This window comes from Chiroxiphia lanceolata, chromosome 3, assembly GCF_009829145.1.
Source record: "Chiroxiphia lanceolata isolate bChiLan1 chromosome 3, bChiLan1.pri, whole genome shotgun sequence".
In the NCBI taxonomy this organism is placed as follows: domain Eukaryota; kingdom Metazoa; phylum Chordata; class Aves; order Passeriformes; family Pipridae; genus Chiroxiphia; species Chiroxiphia lanceolata.
Window position 1 is genome coordinate 39876996 of NC_045639.1, and position 23538 is coordinate 39900533.

General features: G+C 36.1%; 1 protein-coding gene across 6 annotated transcripts in view; it reads left to right on the forward strand.

Annotated features, from left to right (window-relative positions):
* LYST (lysosomal trafficking regulator) overlaps nucleotides 1-23538 on the forward strand; it is an 87283-nt gene that overhangs the window by 25764 nt on the left and 37981 nt on the right. For 3 of the 6 annotated variants that reach the window (XM_032682406.1, XM_032682405.1, XM_032682404.1), the window contains 15 exons: nucleotides 1281-1371; nucleotides 3616-5704; nucleotides 6676-7705; nucleotides 8644-8805; nucleotides 9456-9612; nucleotides 12011-12228; nucleotides 12994-13060; nucleotides 13884-13993; nucleotides 15025-15448; nucleotides 16561-16705; nucleotides 17487-17660; nucleotides 19026-19186; nucleotides 19762-19952; nucleotides 21468-21713; nucleotides 23282-23455. In XM_032682406.1, coding sequence (XP_032538297.1) covers nucleotides 1281-1371; nucleotides 3616-5704; nucleotides 6676-7705; nucleotides 8644-8805; nucleotides 9456-9612; nucleotides 12011-12228; nucleotides 12994-13060; nucleotides 13884-13993; nucleotides 15025-15448; nucleotides 16561-16705; nucleotides 17487-17660; nucleotides 19026-19186; nucleotides 19762-19952; nucleotides 21468-21713; nucleotides 23282-23455 — 5439 coding nt within the window. The remainder of the gene's footprint in view (nucleotides 1-1280; nucleotides 1372-3615; nucleotides 5705-6675; nucleotides 7706-8643; nucleotides 8806-9455; nucleotides 9613-12010; nucleotides 12229-12993; nucleotides 13061-13883; nucleotides 13994-15024; nucleotides 15449-16560; nucleotides 16706-17486; nucleotides 17661-19025; nucleotides 19187-19761; nucleotides 19953-21467; nucleotides 21714-23281; nucleotides 23456-23538) is intronic. The other 3 variants (XM_032682408.1, XM_032682407.1, XM_032682409.1) reach the window with 3 other exon arrangements.

A 23538-nucleotide genomic window follows, 5' to 3' on the forward strand; every position in this document is an offset into this window, starting at 1 on the left:
TGCCTCCCCTCCAATAAAAACCCATTTCTGAATTAGAAGGGTAGCATCTGTAATTCAGCAAGTATTTCCTGAGGATTTTTTTAAAGGCAGGGAGAAATGAGGAAAGTAAATTTTTTTGAAGTGTACCACTGAAATTTGAAGTTAATATTTTGCCTTTTTCTAGCCTCATTATTATGCTTTGAATGCTGCATTGCTCATTCCCACTCCCAATTAATTTGTCTTGCTGAGAATACCCTAGGAGAAGGGAGTTGGGAGAATGACTTTGAAAAAGCTTCATTCTCAGGTCTTAATTGTACTGTATCAATAGTTTTAGATTTTATTTTTAAATTTTCATTTAAATTGATAACCTTATCAGAAAAATACAGCTATTACATATATAGACAGATAGATAGCTGTAGAGCTATCTTTATTACTATGTATATAACTGTATATATTTGTTATTTATATATATATATATATATATAAAACTATTGAAGGTGCTTATCTCCATACACTTACATTTCATTGTTACCTTGAGTTTTTGGAGAAGGATGTTGCTTCAATTGCATGTCCTTGAATGATATCAAGTGCCAAAATGCTCAAATCAGCTTTTTGATTTTGAAATTTTTGACCTTTAGGGCTGAAATCATTCTGATTTTGCTGCAAAGCACTGCATAAAGGAATTGGTTGAATTCTGTGCCTTCTATGATTCTTCTCCACATTGAAATTCTTAGTGTATAAGTGTTAGAATCCCAAAAGGAGGGAAGATTTTTACTGGTTATTCTGTTTTGGGGTTTTTTTAAATTGAGTAACCTTCTCTCTTTTCTCTCGTAAAATTTTGCCTTTGTTATAAGTCAATAAGATCAGTTATAAATGTAAGCTTTTTTTCAGTTGCTTAAGAATGTCACTTTGGAGAAAGTAGAAACTTTCAAAATAAAGTTCTTCAAAGTTTCATTTTTGGAAGGACAGAAATTTCAAATTCGTCTTGGGCTTCATGTTGGTTTTGATTAAATCAACAAGTTCTGTGCCTTTGATTTTTCTCGTTTTCTTCTTTAAGGAGTTCTTTCAACAAGAGGGATTAGAAGAGCTTTGTATAGAAAGTTGCAGAGGTATAATAAATATCTTGGATGCTTTCTGACTGGCTCTAGTTCATGATTACAGCACTCTTTGCAGTTAGGTCATTTTTTCAGTGCTTAAAACAGCAGAGAGACATAGGAACTGAATAGCTTGGTAAAATAAAGAAGGTTAATCTATTTTTTTAAAAGTACAAGATCTTACTCTTTATTTTGTTCCTAACATAGGAACTGACATGTCGAGAAGAACTTCTGACCCTCCTTCTGTCACTTCTGCCATTGGTGTGGAAAATCCCTGTTCAAGAAGAAAAAGCAATAGGTATGTTTTACCATTTACAGTATTAAGCACCTAAAGGAAGTAGTTTGTGCATTACTACAGAGTTCAGGACTCTCTACCGAAGAGTAGCCCATTGTAGTACATATGCTCTAACATGGAATGAAGATGTGGATTCTGCAGAGAATTTAAGTTCAAAAATACCAATGTCCTATCAGCATACAAGGAAGATAAAAATAATGCAGAGAAGGTAAAGGCTTTTGATCAATGTGAAAAGTAATGCTTATGCTACTGTGTAGCTGAGCTTGATGTTGAGATTTTTCTTCTTTTCATGTGATTTGGGGGGGAAAAGAGATTTGAAAGAGTATATGATATTTCTAATGCAAAGGGTTTCATGATGAGTAGAAAGGGAAAACATACTGATTTTTTTTTTTTAGAAACAAAAAAATGATACCTGCTGACACTAAAGACAGGATGAGACAAACTTTTTCTTGTGAAAAAAAGGAATAATGATGACTAGATGACTATGAACAGAACTAGGCTTGATTCTTTAGAAAACGTCATGTTCTGTGTCAAACTGATATGCTAATTGAGCAATCAAATCACAAGGGTTCAACTGCCAAAGAGTCAGTTTAAAGTGAATTAAAGAAATGAAAAGGATTATATGAATTGAACTCTGTGGAGAAACTGAACAAGGAAATGTCAGTGATTTTGGGTTTTTTCATTTGGGATCTTACATTTGTCTGATGCATTCTTTTCCCTCCCAGAGGATGAAGCAAAGAGAATTAAATAAATAAAGTTACCTGACTGCTTGAGGGAGTTCCTAAGGATTCTTATCTGAAGCTCTCCCAGTGTTTTTTGCTGTTGGAAACTCCTGCAAATTGAGGCTTTTGTTAATGTTTGTAGACTTGGAGTGTCAGTTGCACAGAGCTTTTATATAATAAGCTTTCCTGCTTTCTCAGTTGCATCGTTCTCTCATGCTCCTGTAAGCATGATGGAATTAAAGAAATGTTTTGGTTATCCTACAAGAGCTTAGTGGCTTTTCCAGGGTTAGTTTAAAATGCTGTTGTGTAAATAGGTTTTAAGATGTTGTGGTTTATACATTGCATAATGTGAAGTTTTTACGTCTACAAATTACCTTCTCTTCACATTGATACAGTAAACATGATGTATCCAGTTGTGCACTAAGTACTCTTTTTTTTTTTTCTTGACTGAAACAAATCCACTGGTATTAGGCAGGTTTTTTCTTTCTGTGCAGGGAATATCCTTCATTTGGTAAAGTACTCCTGATTAATTTCCTGCCTTTAAAGCAGATGATGTTTCTTATGTATCACAACTATGATTTTTGAAACAACAAGGCTTGCACATGGAAGCATGTTTTCTTTCAGCTTGATATCAGATGTTTGTACCTATTAGATGGGATTCTAGGATTTTGGGGGGGGGGGAGGCTGTTATTGTTAGCTGTCACATTTTTCTAAATACTGAATTTACTGGATGATGGATGCTTGCAGTCGTTTTATGCTAGTTATTTTACTGCCCAAAGCATCCAGTTACAGTTCTGTCACTACTGAAAAATAACATTGGACTTAATCCAAGCGCATATGGAGTTGTTTCTCTGCTTACTTTTTTGATAGTTTGAGTTTACTGATACAAATAAACCGGTAGTACTCGCATTTTATTCTTAAAAATCTTCTTGTCTGTTGAATCAGATTTAAATTTCATCTTTGCTATTTTATACTGCATACTTGAAAGTTGGGGTTTTTTTGTCTTGGCTTTTGTAGGAATATTCAACATCCTAAACATTATTCCTTTCTGTCTCCCTCTTGTCCTTGACTATTTAAAATTTCCTACTTTTATTTCTGCTTCTTGTATTTGGAATAATTAATACTGAAGTAAAGACTGAGGTCTGTATACTTGAAGATCTGCACTGTTTCTAAGTAGAGAAATATATTTTTTTTTATTACCACTAGTATGCTTCTTTTTGAGAATGGAATTGTGCCAACAAAAAGTTTTAGGAAACCCTCTAGCACATTTTTGTCTAACCCTAGGTAGAAAATAAACTAATTTGTCTAGGCTTTGAAAATACCTAGTATGACTCCTAAACATGAGTTGTTGCTGCCTGTTTTATATTAAAAATGTCTGACATAGGTATATGCAAAACCATGACTTATTAAGATATAAATTTGTTGCATGTTTTTGATCTGGAAGTATTTAACTATAGAATTAGGAAAAATGCTTTACGTATTATAATGTTTCTTTAATGTTCTTTTGTTGTCCTTTTTCCAACAGATTTTAATATACCCTTCACAGTAGACATATGCCTGACCAAAGAGAATAATACAGGTTCTGTGAAATCTACTCAGGAAAAACTAAACTTAGATGGAAGCATTCATTCGTCTCTTCAGACTTCTGTAAAGCTAAATCTTCGATCTCGAAAAAGTGGGCGTCTGCGCAAAACCACCCATCGCTACTCTGTGCGAGATGCAAGAAGATCTCAGCTGTCCACTTCAGATTCCGAAGGAAATTCTGATGAAAAGACTACTGTAATAACAAAACACAGACACTCCCAGTTACTGCAGCCTTTTTTAACATATCCTGTTAGAGACAGCTACCTTGTAGATAGAAGTGATCACCTACCTGTGGAAGTGGTACCAAATTCTAATACCAATGCCCCTAATGTAGAAAATTCCAGCAAAATTATTCCAGCACATGAGCTAAACCCAGAGACTTTGAATGAGCCAGCTGCAGGAACTTCTGAGAGCAACAAGGATAACTCTCCTTTTGACTTATGCCATGTCTTACTGTCTCTCTTAGAGAAAGTGTGCAAATTTGATATTACTTTGAATCACAGCTCTGCTCTTTCAGCCAGTGTGGTGCCCACATTAACAGAGTTCTTATCAGGATTTGGAGACTGTTGCAATGTAAGTAGTAACAAAGAAAATGAAGTAGTTTCTGCAGGGTGGACGGAAGAACCTGTGGCTCTGATCCAAAGGATGCTCTTTCGAACAGTGCTGCATCTTATGGCTTTAGACATTAGCAATACAGAAACAATGCCTGACAATTTACGAAAAAATTTAACAGACTTACTTAAAGCAGCATTAAAAATCAGAATTTCCTTGGAAAAGCAACCTGGTCCTTTTTTTCCAGGTTATGAGAAAACACTACAACAGCCAGTTCAGGATGACTACATATTTTCCAGATATCGTCACAGAACCTTGCTTCTACCTGAAGTTATAAAAGGCGCCTTGCAGATTTTGATCTGTTGCCTACAAAGTGCAGCCTCCAATCCATTCTACTTTAGCCAAGCTATAGATCTGGTTCATGAGTTCATACAGCATCAGGGATTTAAGCTATTTGAAATAACAGTGCTTCAAATGGAATGGCTCTGTATAAAGAATGAGGGAGTACCTGGGGAAGCCTCAGAGCATCTGAAAACTCTAATCAACAGTATCATGAAAATAATCAGCACTGTCAAAAAAGTGAAATCAGAGCAGCTCCATCAATCAATGTGTACAAGAAAGCGGCACAGACGATGTGAGTACTCTCACTTCATGAATCACCACAGAGATCTCTCTGGGCTCTCTGTATCTGCTTTTAAAAACCAAACTTCCAAAAACCCTTTTGAAATTTCTGATGGAGAAGTTCATTATCCTGAGAGATGCTGTTGCATTGCTGTTTGTGCACACCAGTGTTTGCACTTGTTGCAACAAGTTTCTTTGAGCAGTACCTGTGTTGAGATTCTCTCAGGTGTACATAATGTAGGAATATGTTGTTGTATGGATCCAAAGTCTGTCATTGTCCCACTGCTCCATGCTTCCAAGTTACCAATATTAAAAAACTTTCAGCAGCACATACTGAACATCCTTAACAAGTTTATATTGGATCAACTGGGTGGAGCAGAAGTATCTCAAAAAATTATACAGGCATCATGCAATATATGTACTGTTGACTGTGATCAACTCGCTCAGCTGGAAGATGCCTTGCAGGGCAACTCTAGTGATGTTAGTCTTGCATCTAGTTCCTCTTGCAGAGTTCAGGGAATCCTGCCTAGCACTGGATCTGAAGATATGTTGTTGAGATGGCATGCATTGGAGGCTTATCAGGACATTGTTTTTGAAGAAGACAAGCTACGTGGCACACAGATAGCAAGCCATATTTGCCACTTAATTCAAAAGGGAAATGTAGTGGTCCAGTGGAAACTATATAACTGTATTTATAATCCCGTGCTTCAGAGAGGAGTTGAGCTAGCTTGCCATGCTCAACAAGAACTTGGACTAAGTACAGCTGATAAACACACGTGCAGTTACCATAGCCAGAATTTGCCTTCTGAAGTACTTCAGGTTTATTTGCAGATGCTCCCCGTGTTGCTTAAATCCAGGTTGGTTGATTTTCTGTTTATTATTGGAAAGCATGCTAATTATGTACGTAACTTTGTATATTTGTTACTGATCAGAACTCTAGGCAGTGTTTGGATATTGCAGGTGGCAACAAGGTAAATGCTTGAGTAACATAAGATATATGCCTAGATCCATAAACCATAGAAAGTGAGGGCGCTCTACTCATGAGTTATGGTCTTTAATAAGCCAAAGTGTGTAGAAACAAATAAAAACCTTTGTCCAATGTGACATGCTCTCTGCCTCTTCATTCCGCATGCTAAAATTAGTCAGGAATGTTGAACAGACTGATATGTCATTTTTCTGTGGGAATTAGACTACTTAGTTTTCTGTTTCCCTTTTCCTTCTTTCAAAATAGGTCTTGATGTTTACCTGTCTTGAAATAACTATTTTTTAATTTACAAAATCCTGTTCATTTTAACATAGTTGAGAAACAAGTTTTTTGATACTGACATGCTGGCATAACAATTGCACCAAAAGTTGTGCTTGAAAGGTATTCCTGAATTCTATCTGAAATACATCATCCACACAACTAAGATATAGCTAGGAAAATGTCTTCAATTTTGAGAAGGAATCTCTGCTTTCTGGTGAAATCACAGAACAGAGAAATTTACAAAAATATTTACTAGCTCCAATTGCTAAGAAAAAGCTGGGGGGGGAAGTACAGTATTTATGACATTGCTAAAGAACAAATGTCATAAATAAAGTTAAATGCTTTTAATGTTTCGAACATTATACATATTTGTGGTCTACATTTTAGAGGGAGGTATTTCTTTCATCATATCTTACAAAAAAAGTTGAATTTTCCACTACTAGTTGAATGATGCTTACTTGAGATTCTAGAGTACAGTGAATGAGTTCATCCTCTCTTTAATTTACAGTAATTTACAGCAATTAGTGAATTACATGAATTTGTGGCTGATTTATAAGGTAACTTCTATGCTTTATCTTGCAGGGTAATTAGAGACTTGTTTCTGAGTTGTAACGGAGTGAGTCAAATGATTGAGTTAAATTACTTAGATACATTAAGAAGCCATTCTTTGAAAGTGTTGGAGACTTTGATACTCTGCCTTGGTGATCAGCAGAAAGACCAAGCAACACCAGAACTGGAAGGCCTGAATGGCGAACAAAAGGAATCTACATCTGACTTACCTGCTTCCCTTTGTAGCCAGCATGCTGTTTCAGAGATTCCTCAAAGCCTGAGCAAGTTTTATGCTGGTTTGAAAGAGGCCTACCCAAAAAAGAAAAAGTTTGTGAGCCAAGACATTCATGTCAACACAATAAACCTGTTCCTCTGTGTCGCTTTTTTATGCGTGAGTAAAGAAGCAGATGGTGATCTGGATTCAGCTAATGACTCTGAAGATACGTCAGGATATGATAGTACAGCTAGTGAGCCATTAGGCCACAAGTTACCATATCTGTCACTGGAAAGCCTTACTTTGCCCTCACTGGAACATATTCATAGGGCTGCAGATATTTGGGCCATGTGTCGTTGCATCTATTTGTATAGTTCTGTTTTCCAGAGACAGTTCCATAGACTTGGAGGCTTTGAAGCATGCCATAGATTACTAATTCTGATAATTCAGAAACTTGGAAAAATTAAGGAAAAGGAGCAAGAAAAGAGGGAGAGAGTATTGAGTGAAAGCAGCAGAAGTTCACACGGGAGTCCTCGTACTGAGCTTCTCAACAAGGATGATTCTGTTCAGCTGGCTAAAAGCAGAGAGGTGACACAATTGGAGCTTGATAATTCTGGCAGTCTTGCTGGTGTGGAACAGCTGGTGCCTGACTCTGTCTCCTGTGACAGCTCTTTGAGTAGAGAACACTCCTCAGTTATTTCAGTTGCCAATCTTGAAGGGATAAAGACTTCTTTAAGAGAAGAGGCTGAGTGGGCACTTCAAGGTATCAGACTTCTAGAAGCTCTGCTGACCATCTGTCTACACAGTGCAAGTAACATGCAGAAGATGGAAGTGGAGATGTTTCACCAGGTACTACGCAGCTTCCCTTAGCTTACTTTGCTCATATTTTATTTACTTTGCTCATACAATAATATTTTAACAGGAATTTAGTTCTTGTAGAGAGGGAAAAAACCGCTTTTCTTATAGTACCATATTTTCTGTAGAACTGAAAGCATACAGTTAAATCATGTTCTTAGTAGTTGGAGTAGTGGTCCTTTTGAGGGGTACTCTTTTTGAAAAGAGTATTTAGTGGATAATGTGTGTGACAGGGATGCTGCAGGAAAGCTGTGTAGGCAAGATTATACATAGTAACAGTTTTTGATCAAGGTTCTGAGCACAGCATGGTGCTTGAGAAAGAGGAGTATTGCAGGGCACAGGTACTGAAAAGACACCTGAGAAAAAAATATTGCTTAAGCCTTAGAGGTGAACTAATTCAGTGTTCCACAAAAGGTTGTTAATTCACAGAAGACAACTTTACATTGCTTTAATGTTTTAATTGCTATCTTGAATTTTATTTGGCAGTTTGTTACAAAAGCAGGAGGCATTAAGTACAAGAGAGAATTGAAAACTGGAGTTCTGTCTGGACTGCTTGCAAGTTTTGTGATCTTGGACATGTCACCCTCTGACTTATTCACCTTTAGTAATGTTGTGGTGTGATTTGAATGCACACTGTGTACCTGAAACTGTTTCAAGGTCATTTATTTTTGAAACAGTGCTTTTACCTGCAAATTTTAGATAACAGCATTTTGCCAGATTTTTTCAGAGTGCAGATTCCAGTTAAATCTCTGTTGTGACAAACAAGATGAATATTTCTTATTTCAAGAGACTGAATGAAGTGTGATGGCTTTAGCTGAGAAGTTAGATTAATGTAGGTGGAAGGAGAAGTTCTTAATTGAAAGTACTAGGCTACTTCTGTTAGCCAGAACATAGTAACATGAATCAAAATGTTTATCTCCCCCAAAACACAGAATACCTGTGTGGATGATATCTTACTTGAAATAAGAGAGCAGCTTGCTCAATCAAAAGTGATAGAAACGGACTTGGCAAAACCTCTGTTTGATTCACTGCTTCGTGTTGCATTGGGCACTTTTTCTGCTGATCTTGATCATTCTGAAGAAAATATTGAGAAGGTATGAAACACCAGCTAACTGGTCTAACTGTGAATAATGCAAGATTTTCTCAGGTTTTTGTTGTTTTGGTCTTTTTAAACTCAATAGGAAATGTTATATGTCTTTTGATTACTGTGGCAGTCGAAGACGAATTCTCTGCTTCTCATATGTAAGTGAAATGCTGCTTATTGATATGGTCCCCACATTTACTGTTCAGAGATGAGCCATGCCCCAAACATTGCCAAGCACAGTCAACTTGATGTTCTCTTTACTCTTTCATCTTACAACAGCGTGACAAACTGTCAAAGAGCTTCAAACAGGGATGTTGAGTGACCTTATCACCTTAGAGTGAACATCTAGGTGCATGTTGATGGTGATAGTGATTTTGGAAACATAGTTACTCTTAATGCATTGGCTACCTGCTTGCTAAAACTTTTGATCAGATAGTTAATATGAAAAATCCGTCTTTGCAGATTCAGTTTTTTTATGTAAGAATGAAGTATTCTTAACGTATCTCAAGTTTCTTGAAAGTATATGATTAATTTGTTTCTTTTGCTGATGGGTTTGGAGAAAATAGTCATTTGTAAGGTTCTAAATTATTTGCTTTTCTGATCCAAAGATATATTTTTTTTCTGACCAATGATAATCTATTTGCTTGATGTATTGTACAGACCCATTACACTGAAAAGGAGCCTGTGTCACAACCTGGAGAAATTTCCGAAGAAACTGAAGAATCACAATGCTGTAGTCTTAAAGTTTTTGCTGAAGAGGAAGGATATGAAGCAGATAGCGAGAGTAACTCTGATGATAGTGAAACCAAGGATGAAGGTAAATGTGAACTTTCTTAATATAGAAAGCTGTCTTTGCGACATAGCAAAGTTTGTCTTTTGAGATGTACCAAAACGGGGCAAGCATCAGATACATTTACCAGATGGAAATAACAACTTTTTTTGCTTTCAGTATAATGCAGTTACAGTTAGAAAGATGATGAATATTCTTACTGAGCATTGCAGAAACTGTTGTCTTGGTTGTCTTTGTTAATGTGACTTTTGCTCTTAAGTCATGCTGCTCAAATATATTATCGTGCTCTAAGAGCTCCAAAGATGTTTATTACTTTGTTTGAAATTCAATGCTCAAATTTTTTTTTATTTAGAATTATAACTCTCTGGTGTAAACTAAATAATCTAATTATATTATAGAATACTAGGTTGAAAGGGACCTCAAGGATCATCTGGTCCAACCTTTTTTGGCAACAGCATGGTCAAGACAAGATAGCCTGGCACCCTTTCCATCTGAATCTTAAGTGTCCGCTGTTGAGGAATCCACCACTTCCTTGGGGAGATTATACCAATGACTGATTGTTCTCATTGTGGAAAGCTTTCCTCTTGTGTCCATATGGAATCTTTGTGAGAGTAACATGTACCCATTACCCATTAATTTTGTCTGTGTGACTCCTTGGAAAAAGATGGTCTTCATCTTCTTTGTAGGCACCTTTTAAAAACTAGAACATGGTGATAAGGTCTTCTCTAAGCTACCTTTTCCCAAGGCTGAACAAACCCAGTTTTCTCAATCTTTCCTCCCATCTGTTTTGCATAGTGGTCACCAAAACTGAACAGAGCTTTCCAGGTGAGGCCTGACAAGCACTAAGTAGAGTGGGATAATGATTTCTTTGTCCCTGTTGGTGACACCTTTGATGCAGCCCAGCATCCTGGTGGCTTTTTCTGTTGTAGCAGCACACTGTTTACTGATACTGAGCTTGCTGTCCACTGGGACACCCAAGTCCCTTGCCACAGAGCTGCTCCACAGCTGGGCAGATCCAAGCCTGTGCTGCACTTGTGGATTATATTTTCCCATGTGCAAGACCTTACATTTGTCCTTGTTGAATTTCATAAGGTTCTTGTCAACCCACTCTTACAGCCTGTCAAGGTCTTCCTGTAGCCCAGGCGTTCATTTCCCCACTCAATTTGGTATCATTGGCAAACTCCATCAAAGTAGACTTGACAGATCACTTATGAAGACATTAAACAGCTTTGGGGTGATATCAGTCCCCAGGGGACTCCACTTGTGACAGTTGCCAGTTTGAAAAGGAGCCATTTACCACCACCCTCTGGGTGCAGCTGGACAGCCAGTGCCCACCCACCGCACACACTCCTTGTCTCGACCCTAACACATCGGTTTCTCTTGACCCTAACACAGTTTCTCTAAAAGAAGGCTGGGGGAAACTGTTGAAAGCCTTGGAGAAATCTAGATAGACAATGTCCACTGCCTGTTCCACGTCAACCAAACAGGTTATTTGGTTGTAGAAAGCAATCAAGTTTGTCAAGCATGATTTGGCGTTGGTGAATCCATACTGGCTTTTCCCAGTCACGTACTTCATTTGACTTGTGATTGCCTCCTTGTTATACAACATATCCCTTTATATTCATTCAACGACTGATGTATCCATATCTTGCTGTATTCTGTTTGTGTAATTAATTTTAAACACGAATTAATTTTTTCTTTTGTGCTGAACACATCTGGATGCTTCCATTCTGGTATGAATAGATTAATAGAACTGCATTAAACTGTTGCTTTTTACCTGCATGACTAGGCCTTATGAATAGATATATAACATTGTAAAAGCATTTCTGAATTAAAAATTTCATCTGAGATACTTTCCTGAAACATTTTTATGAAACTTGTACCAAATAATTTTAAGTAATGTGTTTTAAACTCTCTTCAGATGTAACAGGAGGTGCTTAAGCTTTGCTTTTGTGGTTATGCAGATATTCTGTCATATGTGTTTTCTGAGTTAAATAACTAAACTGCTTCTCCCAAACTTTTAACAAAAAATAATTTAAATTTACGTCCTTTCTTGGCAGGCTCAGAGTTTTGTATAGAAGTTTGAGGCTCTGTTACAATGATTTTACTGTCATGTTTCATGAATTGCATATTACACCATTACTGTGTGTCCAGTTCCCAAGAAATGAAGGCACATAGTTTAAGAGCATGTAGTGGGAGAAACTGCATCCTTGCCCTTCTGTGTTAGCAGGAAAATAGGAAAATCTGAAGAAGAATAGAAGGTTATGCTAATTTCTTATAGGCTAGTAACTACTTTTGGTTTGTACTTTATGAGAAGGTTGAAGGAAGTATGTCCTTGAATGTTCTGCTTAAATCGTGTAATTTGTGTTCAACTGAGTAAGTTTCAGTAAGACAAGTGGTTTTGGTTTTGTTTTTGTTTTTTCAGGAGCAGACACAAAGGGAGAATCAGGTCCTTCAGGTTATTTTAATGACCTAACTGAAAACATCAGTCAAGGAGAATTAATGTATCCTGAAATTTGCATGTTAGAATTAAACTTACTCTCAGCTGGTAATGCAAGTTTAGATGTGCTTGCTCATGTATTCCGAAGCTGCCTGAAAATCATCAGCCAGAAGGACAGAAATGCCACTGTACTTATAGAACAGGTAAAAATGTTATTAACAAAGGCAACAGTCTGGAGGTTGTGTATCTTTTCTTCAGTTTTATAGTACCAGTCTACCTAATAGTGTGATCTCAAATGTTCTCACTTGTTATGGGATTTTATAAGATCTGAAACAGTATGAATGACTGATATTGTCAACTGCATTGTGTTTAGGTTACCAGGAACTAAGTAATGTATTGAAAGATATTTGAGCTGCAGAGCTTTTGAGTTTCCCAGGTGTCTTATTTTATTAAGACTATTCAATCACTACGGCTAGAGCTAGAGATTTAATGATTGTCAGGGCATTAGAAAAAAAAAAGGCAGATATCTGCTTGTATATGTATGTATGTAAACATTCTACGCATACATGTACTGAATATGTACTTTTAGAAATTGTGAGTCATATACCTCAAAAGTATTTCATGCTTTTATTCTTCCTAAGTTAATATTAGAAATGAGTTATGCAAATGTTGATGTCCTCACAAGCCTTTGGAATTTCTGATAGATAACTTTTTCACTTGTTTAATAACTAAATTGAGTATGCCTCTTGCAAAAGAGAATCATTTAAATTTCAAAATCTCATCTGCAACTGAACTGCAGAGAACACAAAAGAATGTTCTTTGGCAAATATAAAAAAAATTCCATAATTTCAAGTAGTTGGAATTATCATTAAAATAATAGGAAGAGTTGATTGGAAGAATTTATTTTAGTTCTTTGAGCTGAGGGTTATTCATCAGATATCCATTTTCCTTGTATTTTTTTTTAACAGGGAGCTGTTAAACACCTTTTGGGAGGATTTCTGAATATATTGACACAAACGGAATCTAGTTTTCATGGTGAGTTAAAGGTTCAAGTAACTGAAATATTAGGTTTTGTAGTTTAGTGTATACAGAGTCAAATTTTTTTAGTTCACAGTGCAAATGCAAAGTTGACAAAGGAAGTTCATTGACATGTGTGAATTTATGCAGCTGCTTTTTTAAGTTGTAAGAAACTTGTGCCTCTTTAGTGTAAATATGGGGTTATTTCTGAGCTAGTGGAAATATACTATATAAACAAATACTGGCAGATCTGAAAATGATAGTTGAAATTATAAACAGTGGTGTGACAGTGTTAAACATTGCTTGGAAAAATAGCAGCTGATTGAATTCTCACTCCATCACAACACAAGTTTTTATTTCCAATTTCTTGGTAACACAGGTCTTAATGATGTCTTGAGTTTTATTTCTAACTGTAAAACAGCTAGCTAATCCAAGAATGCATAGAATTAAATGTTTACCCTAAGGTAGCTTCACATGATGAGGCTGTTCCACAGTGGGAGATGTAAACCCATCTTAGGACTGGGATCCCTGGCTTTGTGGGAGAGTCTTTGCAAGTTAATGCTAGGTTCCCAGGCTTTCAGACTCCACATTGCAAACCTGGGAGCTACATCTAGCATAACCATCCGAGTTCATTCAATGAAATTTTTAATGGTAGTGTCAGGAAGTACTGTTCAATCTCTCTAGAATTTATCTTGTAATCATTATTGCTTTCTTAATTTGAAATGTTTTTGCAAAATACTCTGAATTCCAAGTTAATCTTTCCTCATAATAGTATAGAATATGAATTTTTACAGCTTTAGAAAAATTCCTTTTAAGAATATTATTGTCTCCTTCTTTTTAGCATGTCAGATGGTGCTGGTAGATCTGCTAGTTTCCTTGATGAGTTCACAGACATGTGCAGAAGAGCTAACTCTCCTTCTTAGGATATTTTTGGAGAAGACACCTTGTACGGTATGTATGCAGGAGCACATGGCACAATTCAGATGCTTATTAGAAAAATGAAACCAAAAGGAAATCCTTTTGTGTCCAAGAATTTTGAGAAATAAGATGATCAGCGACATTTGAACTGAGCATAGCAAATAAAATTTGGTTGTTGAAGTAATTCTTTGTTAAAACAACAAAAGAACATAGGAGATAAGAAGAGAGGGTTTTGAAGGGTGTGTGGGTCCTAGGGACTCTCTTCAGTACAAGAAACCAAGATTCCTCTTGAGGAAGACTGACATAGTGGTTATGGATGACAGAACACTAATACTGCAAAATTCAAAGCAGTTACTTTGAAGTTATAAAGCATCTCACTACTTCAGGAATGCTTTAGCAGCAGGAATTACTTTCAAAAGTGTTGTAAGCTGGTTTGTGTAATGCTGGAATCTACTGTTTGTGTGGGATATACTGCTGAAATAACTGGTTTGTGTGTGGATCTGTAGCAAAATACAAGTGGAAGAAAATAAAAACATTACTGTGGCATCTGAAATAGTACCAAACCAAACAAGGAGTCGCAAGTCAATTTTTCAAAGATAGCTTGTAATAATTGGCCAAGTGACTAGGGAAACTTTTTGGCTTAAGGGCTCATCTAGTTTTGTTGCTGATTATGCAACAAAAAAATTGATGGCCTGTGTGTGCATTCTTAACCAGCCTCAAACATGAGGTAAAAGGTGTGATCTTTCGTTGCAATATGAATTGATCTGTTAGCACGTAACAAAAGTGAGATGAGATTGTGCAATGACCAGCGGATTCCTGAGCATGGTAACTTGAAAACTGATCTGCCTGGACTAAATCCCAAAGCTCTGCTGGGCCAGAGTCTGTTGAAGCAGCTACCTGATGCTTTGCAAATGTGTCAGTTTGATTACGAAAGTCCACCTCTGATGGGAAAACATGAATCCAAATTTAAATAAGGAGTGCCTTCTGTTTGGTTACATGATACTTGACTATGTGGCGTAAACAGTTTAATTTTTTTTCTCATTTGTTTGGTTTATTTCTTCTAGGAGATACTACTCAAGGGTGTATTGAAGATTGTAGACACTAATATTTATATGAACCCATTACAGTACCTTGCCTTCCCTGTGCTACATGGCACGAATTTGAGTAGTGGTTCTTCACAAAAATATGCTAGCACTTCCAACAGCAAAACTGCTGGACAACTTAAAAGAGCAAAATTTTCACAGAGTAAGAAAGAGGCAGATAGTGAAAACTTGAGTCACCAGCTGCTTTCTTCTTGGCATGTAGCCCCAATTCACTTGCCTTTAGTTGGACAAAACTGTTGGCCACACATGTCCGATGGCTTCAGTGTCTCGCTGTGGTTTCATCTGGAGTATGCTCATGAAACAGAAAATTCAACAGAAAAGGGGAAAAAAATCAAGAAAAGAAGCAGACTCATAACTGTAAAAGAGAACAGTTTTGACAGCACGGGTGAGCATACGGTACTTTCTGTTTCTGTTTAGGTAGCACTGAAGGATTCTGGTTACAAATATTACTAATCAATGTACCATGTACAAAGGTTGGATTTTTTTTTTATGATGTATATTAAAAGCAGTGGTAGTATTTCTGATTTTTCTTTGAGTACTGTTGTATACTTACAGATAAAACATCTGCAGCCTTGATGCTTAAATTAGATTAATGTCTGCTTCCTTGGAAATACAGTATTCTCATTGAATTTGTAACTTCAGTAAAATGTGTCTATGCTACTTCATGTTATGATGAAGAAAATATTAAATGCTGCAACTGAATGGGGAAAAAAACGCTCTCAAGTTTATTTGGTTTCATGTATTGATAATGAAGTTTCAGGCTAACTCAGTATAGATCCTCTTAACTTTCCTTGTGTGCACCATTGTAAATGCCAATAGCTGTACAATATTATTCTGTCTATACTTTTGTAGAGACACCCGCTCCCAAACTGTTCTAAACAGAATCTTTTGGATTATAATTTGTAGGAGGAAAAATTCTTAAATTTGTTTAAAATGTCTCCCATTCACAACACTTGGAATACCTGTACTCTTTTCCTTTTACTGTATTTAAATAAAAGGAGAGAAAACTTAACCCTGAATCTTGGAACCCACTAGAGCTGCTGTTGTTAGAAGGTCTGTGCTTTTGCTTGGTAAAGTAAAAGTACTGAATACAAGATCATGCTTAAAGGGTAGTATGATTTGTGAAGAAAAATCTGAAGACTTCTTGGTGCATACTGACAGTTCAACATAGGAATGTAATATGATGTGGCATGTCAAAAGCATCATTGATAGAATGTATTCAGCTCAATGGATTTACTTGATTACTAAAAAAAAATGTGAGGTGCTGAGTTAATGTCAAGTTCCTCTGTTTCAGTTTGACACTCAAATTTCTGAAGAGAATCATGCATATTAGTCAGCCCACTATAAAAAAAAAAAGGAAAGAACAACAAAAAACCCTCAACTAAACAAAAAAAAAAATCTATTCGGTACCTGAACTGTTTCTTTTCTTACTTGTGTGATATATGGTGTGAAAGGCATTGTTGTATTGTAACCGTGTATAAACGTTTGTATTTCTAGAAGAAACAAAGTCTATGGGAACAGAATACCTAAGTCTGGGAGAGAAACTTCTTGAAGATGGCTGTATTCATATAATTTCATTGGGTTCCAAAGCATTGATGATACAAGTCTGGGCAGACTTGAATACTGGAGCATTTATATTTCGGTATGCTGTTTTAGTCTAAAAACAGTCCTGTGAACATATTGTGACTTCAGTAGCAGCCTGCAGAGAATACTGCTGGAGAGTAGAGGACTAATTTCTATAGTAGAGAGGTCTTGCAACTGATGGGACAACATCAAGGATGTTTATTAGATACAGATCTACAGGGTTGTGAGCTTTAAGTATTAGGGTCTGGGCTTGCATGTTTCACATAGCCATGTATAAGTAACTGCCCAAAGTAAGCTTCAAGGTCAGTCATAAACATAATGCAATGCAAAGTAGCAATTCAAGCCTTAATGAAATGACAATAAATGTGTGAAGATGGAAAAAGTTTTGGCAGCTGTAGGTTATCACACCTGCTGTTATGTAATATTTACTGTGACGGTCTTGGTTTTAATCTTCTGAACACGTTTTAGCCCTAATTTAGTTCTCATAAGTAATCTGTCCTTAAAATAGGTTTAAAACTGCAATTTTAGAACACTTTATTTCAGTGTTCAAAGCACCTGCATTTTTTCAATAAACTGAATTTAACTTCTCTGTAAAATAGAGATAATATCCTTATCTTAAATATAAGTAGATTTATGCAGACAAGTTGAAACCATGATGTGAGGATTTCCCTAGCTTATGCTGAGCACTCTAAAAATAGTTGTGTGATCAAAAAAATTACCTGTGAAAGTTAAGGAATGCAATCTCAAATTAACTGAGGCCAAAAATTGCAGACTTGACGCTTAAAATACAACTACAAAAACAAACGTATGCACTCATTTTTCTTCTCTTGTTTTCATAGTATGTGCATGGATCCAAATGACGAGATGAAAGCTGGTTTGCTGGCACAGGCAGAATCTCCAGAAAATGTTTTCCTTTTGGGCAGGTGGCAGCATTTGGCATTAAAATATCTGCAGAAACCAGAAAGCAAGAAAAATATCCATGGAAAGCTGTTGCTGTGGGTTTCTGGTCAGAGGTAAAGAATACATTAGTTGTACCTAGATACTTCTTTAAAGATGTTCTCTGGTAGGAATATGTTAGCACTATGCTGGCACAAGCTGAAGTTATGGTTGAGTAGTCTTCTAGGAGGGTAGGAGAGGGGGGGTATTACACTGCTAGGAATTCTCTAGAATAGTTGTGATCCATTTATACTATGGACCTGTGCAGACATCAGTGTGACTCTTCATCATGAATAAGTGAAAGAGGTAAGTACTGCAAGATTTTGAGTAATGTCCAAAATAAGATAAAGCATGAAGTTAGCAGTAGGCATAATGTCTCTGGTTAGGTTAAGAATCCACATTAAGGAGGTATAGCTCAGGTACAGGCCATGTTGAAAGTAGTAATTAAGAGGAGAAGGCAGTAATTTTGTTCCACTGAGGGAAATGGAGAGGTGAGAAGTTAAAAAATATTTCAAACAAAATCTGAAGTGCCAGTTGGAAGTACAATTTTTTCGACTGCAAAGCTAAAGTCCATGCTCCTAGATGAGGTACCTGATGCCAGGTTGGGTGGGCCTGTGCCTGCATGAATTACTCATTGGTTAGAAGAAAAGGTATTTATTAAATATGTCTTTATGCTTTCTTCCTAAAGTCCAGACTGTGAAGACTGTGTTCAGTCTGTGCATGCTGGTATGCAATAAAGTCCAAATATGGAGACATAGGGGGAAGCTAAAAGTATTACAATGTTCTGCATATGTGCAGTTATTGAGGCCTCTCTATATATAGTTGCTAGTTTGCCAATAGTTTGGCTCTTTCAGGAAGCTTTGGATGATGTTTACAGTCTAATTGCTCTGTTTATGTAATGACACATTAATTTATTTGGATGCTTTCTGAAAGCATCAGGCTTATTGCCCGTGGCTCTGCAGCACGCTAGTTCTGACCATGTTCCTTGGTATAAGCAAATCCTCAACGTGGTATTTTCCAGCATATGTGAACCACACTTTTCATTGTGTCTTGGCGTAGTCAAAGGCCTTCGACTTCTTAGGAAGCGTAGAAATGCTTGAAAAATTATGGTATTTTAGAAGCATATATAGTGTTACATATGTTTCTTCTTTGAGGTCGGAGGAAAGATCAGGAATTTCAGATCCAGGAAATACTGACTTGATGGCAACCCTAGTTGGAACTCTATTCTGCTCTATGCAGTATCTGAATACATATATCATTATATAACTGAGTTTTAAGGTGCCTAGAAGTTGAAGAGGACTTGAGTAATTTAATGTTGATGACAGCATGGCTTCTCATCTAGTAAATATTTAAAATGAATTTTAAACCTAAGCTGAATATCTTAGATAGCAATTTTGATCAGTTCTTAATATTTAAACATGTTTATTTATGTATATTTTCAGGAAATGTGATATTGATTTAGATTTCTCACTGCCAAGGAAAACAAGCTTATCATCTGACAGTAACAAAACATTTTGCATGATTGGACATTGTACATCATCTCAAGAAGAATTGCTTCGATTGTCGGGTAGATGGAATCTTGGAAATCTGCTTCTATTTAATGGTACCTTTGAATGCTTTTTTTCTTGAATAAGTCTTCATTTCCTCTTCTCTCTCCAAGATCAAAGGCTTATTTAGTGTTTTTTTTTAACGTGCCAAGCTTTTACAGTAAAACCAACAATATATTCTTTAGCATCATATTATATCAGGGAGAAAGTAGGCAAATGTTTCAGTATTGGGTACTTCCTAATGTGCTTTTCTGCCATATTCTCTCGCTTTCTTTTTAGTGACATAATTGGTAATTATAGTTACTTTAGTGGTTTTTAAAATTTCTTTAAATTATATCTTGGGGTAGGGGATGGAAAGACAGTGGTGTTTGTTCTGTTTTGGGTTTTTGTTTTTTTTTTTTAAGCACTCAGTCTCTTTTATCTGGAAAATTGATTTCACTTACCTTCTTTTAAACTACTAGCTTCAAATTACTTAAAGCACATTAAAAAGTAAACAAAATCTGAACCACTGAATGCTGAGTTAAGCATGCTTTTTTCTGAAACTACTGATGTTACTAGTCTGTGGTGTGTCAGAAATGAATTTGGCTTTATTGTATACTAAAGAGTTAACAGCTCATTTTCTGGATTTTAGGTGCAAATATTGGACCGGAGGAAGCATTTTACTTATACACATGTGGGCCAGACTTCACATCTGTAATGCCTTGTAAATATGGCAAAACATTGACTGACTGCTCCAAGTACATAAGTAAAGAGATTCTACAATGTGAACAAGTTAAGGAGCTCTTCATGACAAGAAAGGAAGTGGATGTTGGGCCTTTAATTGTAAGTTTCTACTTAAAAATGGTTCTTAATCTCTTAGAAATTATTAAGAAATTGTGAACAAGTTTCCTGCTGTCTCCCAAAGTGCTTCACTTGATCAAAGCGGACAGGAGCAAATCCTGTTCTTGTTAAAATCACTGCAGGGTTCTTCCCACTTATTTCAATGGGAGTTGAACTCCACACAGGGTGGCCATTTCATCTTGCTTTAGGTTGGATTCTGAAAATTTCTAGATGTTCCAGCATCTATAATACTGCGTACTAAATTGTACTGGATAAACAGGTGCCTCCAAAAGGTCTAGGATGGATATATAGAGAGGATCCCTCCACTAGTGTAAAGGTAGTCAAGGACAGCTTAGTTAACCTGTTAACATTAAAACTGAGAGGGGAGGAGAAAGGAGGCTTTATCTGGCTTTAACAGGAAGCAAAAGAATTCATCCCAGTTCTTTGAAGGTTTTGAAGGGAGTAAGTTTGCATCAAATTTAGCTGAAAAGTCATTCTGCAGCTGGCAGATCTTAGCTTTTCTCATCTTTCCTGACTGAAACAACCATGCCAGATGCAGGTGTAAATATAGTGACACTAGAAAAAAGAATAAAATAAAGCTTTTTGGAACCTGCTATATTTTGGGAATTCATACACTAGTAACTCCTGCTGTATGAATTGTTTCCAGTAGAGGGATTTTTCTGATCTTGTAGGCAAAGGGTCATTCTGTCTGGATATGATCCTTGTAAATGGTACCAAATTTTGAATAGGTTAAGAAGGAATGAATGGGATAAGTAAAAGCTTAGCAAAGCAGTCTTGCAACTTTTAAGCTTATTTTGCCTTACAGAACACCAAGTAGCTAAAGAGAAGAACCATGTGCTTGAGTGATGAATTCATCTTTACACTTTTGCAAAGAATACAAGTGCCTTAAATGAAATTATTTCTCTATTTTAAATAACCTTCCAAATATGATAATTTTACATTTTCTGTGAAAATTAGTTGTTTACTTTCCTTAGGAGCTTTGGCTTTTGTTTAAGTCTCCTCATTGATGAAATTTCTTCTATTGAGTTCCTCTTATGGCAAAGCTGATGAAAGGATAAACTTAAAACAAAAAAAAAAGAGAAATTTTTAAAAAGCAGACTATAACTTTCTATTTTGGACTTGCCACTTTAGAAAAGGAAACAATTTACCCAATACCTCTGTATGCTCATTTTATTTTATCCATGTCAATAGTTTGTTTTTGTGCAAAACAGTTGTCATTCTATAGGTGATAAGAGGGGGATCCTTGATGGAATTTTTTAGTACTTTCTTAACTTTCTCTGCTTTAGGTATTGCATACATTTTCTAAGATTTAGGATTCCTGTTGCTTTTTAGTGCATGTGCTCCACACGCAACTTCAGAGAGAGCATTCTAGTGGTAAAGTAGGAATGAACCGCTGAAGTTGTTGCTACTTGCTTTAGGTGGCTTTTGTGTCCTGAATGTGTGAGGATTTTTGTATTAAACTTTGTAGAAAAAAAATTTAAACTTCTCTTGTTTCAGGAGAGTCTTGCTGTTGTTTATACCACATGCTGCCCTGGTCAGTACACCATATATGAACCTGTTATTAGACTGAAAGGTCAAGTGAAAACTGTACCTTCTCAGAGACCTTTCAGTTTGAAAGAAGTTCAAAGCAACGTGTTGGACTCTCATCACCTAAAAACACTTCAACCTGTTGAATATAAAACTCTTCAGGGTATACTACATGAAATCGGAGGAACTGGTGCATTTGTTTTCCTCTTTGCTAGGGTAAGGGGGCTGGAGGAGGGGGGGTTGCATGTATGTGTTTTCCCATGTAAAATTTTCCTTGGATCTTGGGTAGCAAATCTCATTATTCTAGCTGCCTTTCTGTCTGCATGTGATGCCTTTCTGTTAAAACTTGTGGAAAGTACTTGTGCCATAACAGACTGTATCACACAGGTTGTCTTAAATTGGAAATGTAATTCTAATTCTATTGCATAATGTTTTAGTTAATATTGCTAATATGTAAGATGGCATGTTACATTTTGATTTAGAAATAGGACTTTTAAATGTCAAAAAAGATTATTTTTAGGGGTGTTGTAAAGCTGATCATATTTTTGGTCTCTGATTTTGAAGCACTTAAATTCATGGCATATCTTTAACAGTTTAACCGCAGAATACTCACAATGCAAGTATGAATAAATGTGAAACTACATGGTGTGGAAAGCTTTATTTTTATCTGATAAATCATGAGAGCTTTTTGAGATAACTGTTCAACTGTGCTCAAAGGCTTACTTATCCAGTGTAAGAGAAAATGTAACTTCAAAAATAGTAAGGCTATGAGCCTTAACTTAATTACTACTTACTTAAATGTGATCCTTATGTGGAGAGGCTAATATTTGTGCCAGGAATCTCTGAAGTACTATAGTTAATTCAAAATACTACTGTAGACCTAAAGCTTGTCTTAATTTATGTGTCTCTGGTATGGTTCTGAAAGATGTATGGAGAGTAATAAATGCACATTAGATCATGGCTATGAAGACACTGCCTGCTGTAATTTTACCATTGATTATGAAATCTGAGGAGAAAATCCTTATCCATGTTATTGTATTATGTGAATTTATGCCAAGTATGTGCTACAGATCAGTAGCACATGGACTGTTTGCATCAGAAAGACAAGAAGACAATAGATCAGATGTCAGGCAATACAGGTATACATGTCTATAAATGTGTAGTGCAGCAGATTTAACAGTTATGTGGCAAGGGAAGCTATGAAACTGAAGTTCCATTAATGTGAGATTTCATTCTTGTTCATTTTTGGTTGAAATTCTATTCGCTTTTTCTTGGGATTCAAGAATTGTAGAAAGTAAAGAGAAAAGAATGGTTTGTGGTCTTCATCTATCCAATTGCTTGTCTCTTTGTGGATAAAATAAAACTGTAATGTTTGACACTTACAGGCAAGTATAGTCTAGACCTTCAGGAACCTTATTTTAAAGCTTTCCTTAAACATTTAAGAAACCTAATTTTCCAGGGCAAACAGGTTCTTCTTATTAGAGGCTTATGTATTTCATGACCTTGTGACTTTGTAGTATGGTAAGTGCCTTCTGCTTTAAATTTATTTGGAACAGACTTTCTTCTTGGAAAAGGATTCTTGTAAAGGGACTTCTATTTTCTTAGCAAATATATCTGAATGTACACACATAGGAAAAAAATGAAGGCTACATACATAACATCAAGCTCTTTAAAACAGATTTAATCCAGAAATTATGATTTAGGAATACAAAAAAGTATTTTTAAGTCTTTTTTTTCTAAATGTTTCTCACTTTAACCGTCTAATAAATTTGCCTTTTCTTCAGGTAGTAGAGATTAGCAGCTCTGAAGACACTCAAGCTTTAGCACTACAACTTATACTATCTTTGACAAAATACAATCAACAGAGAATACAGGAGATGGACAATTGTAATGGTTATTCTATGATTCGTCGAGTGTTGATCAAACCAAAATGCATTGTTGGATTTTGCATGCTGAAGGTAGAGTCCTCTTTTAAACCTGATATTTTGTTCAATATTAGCACAAATTTAGAAACTCCTCTGTGATTTTAATTTTACATTTG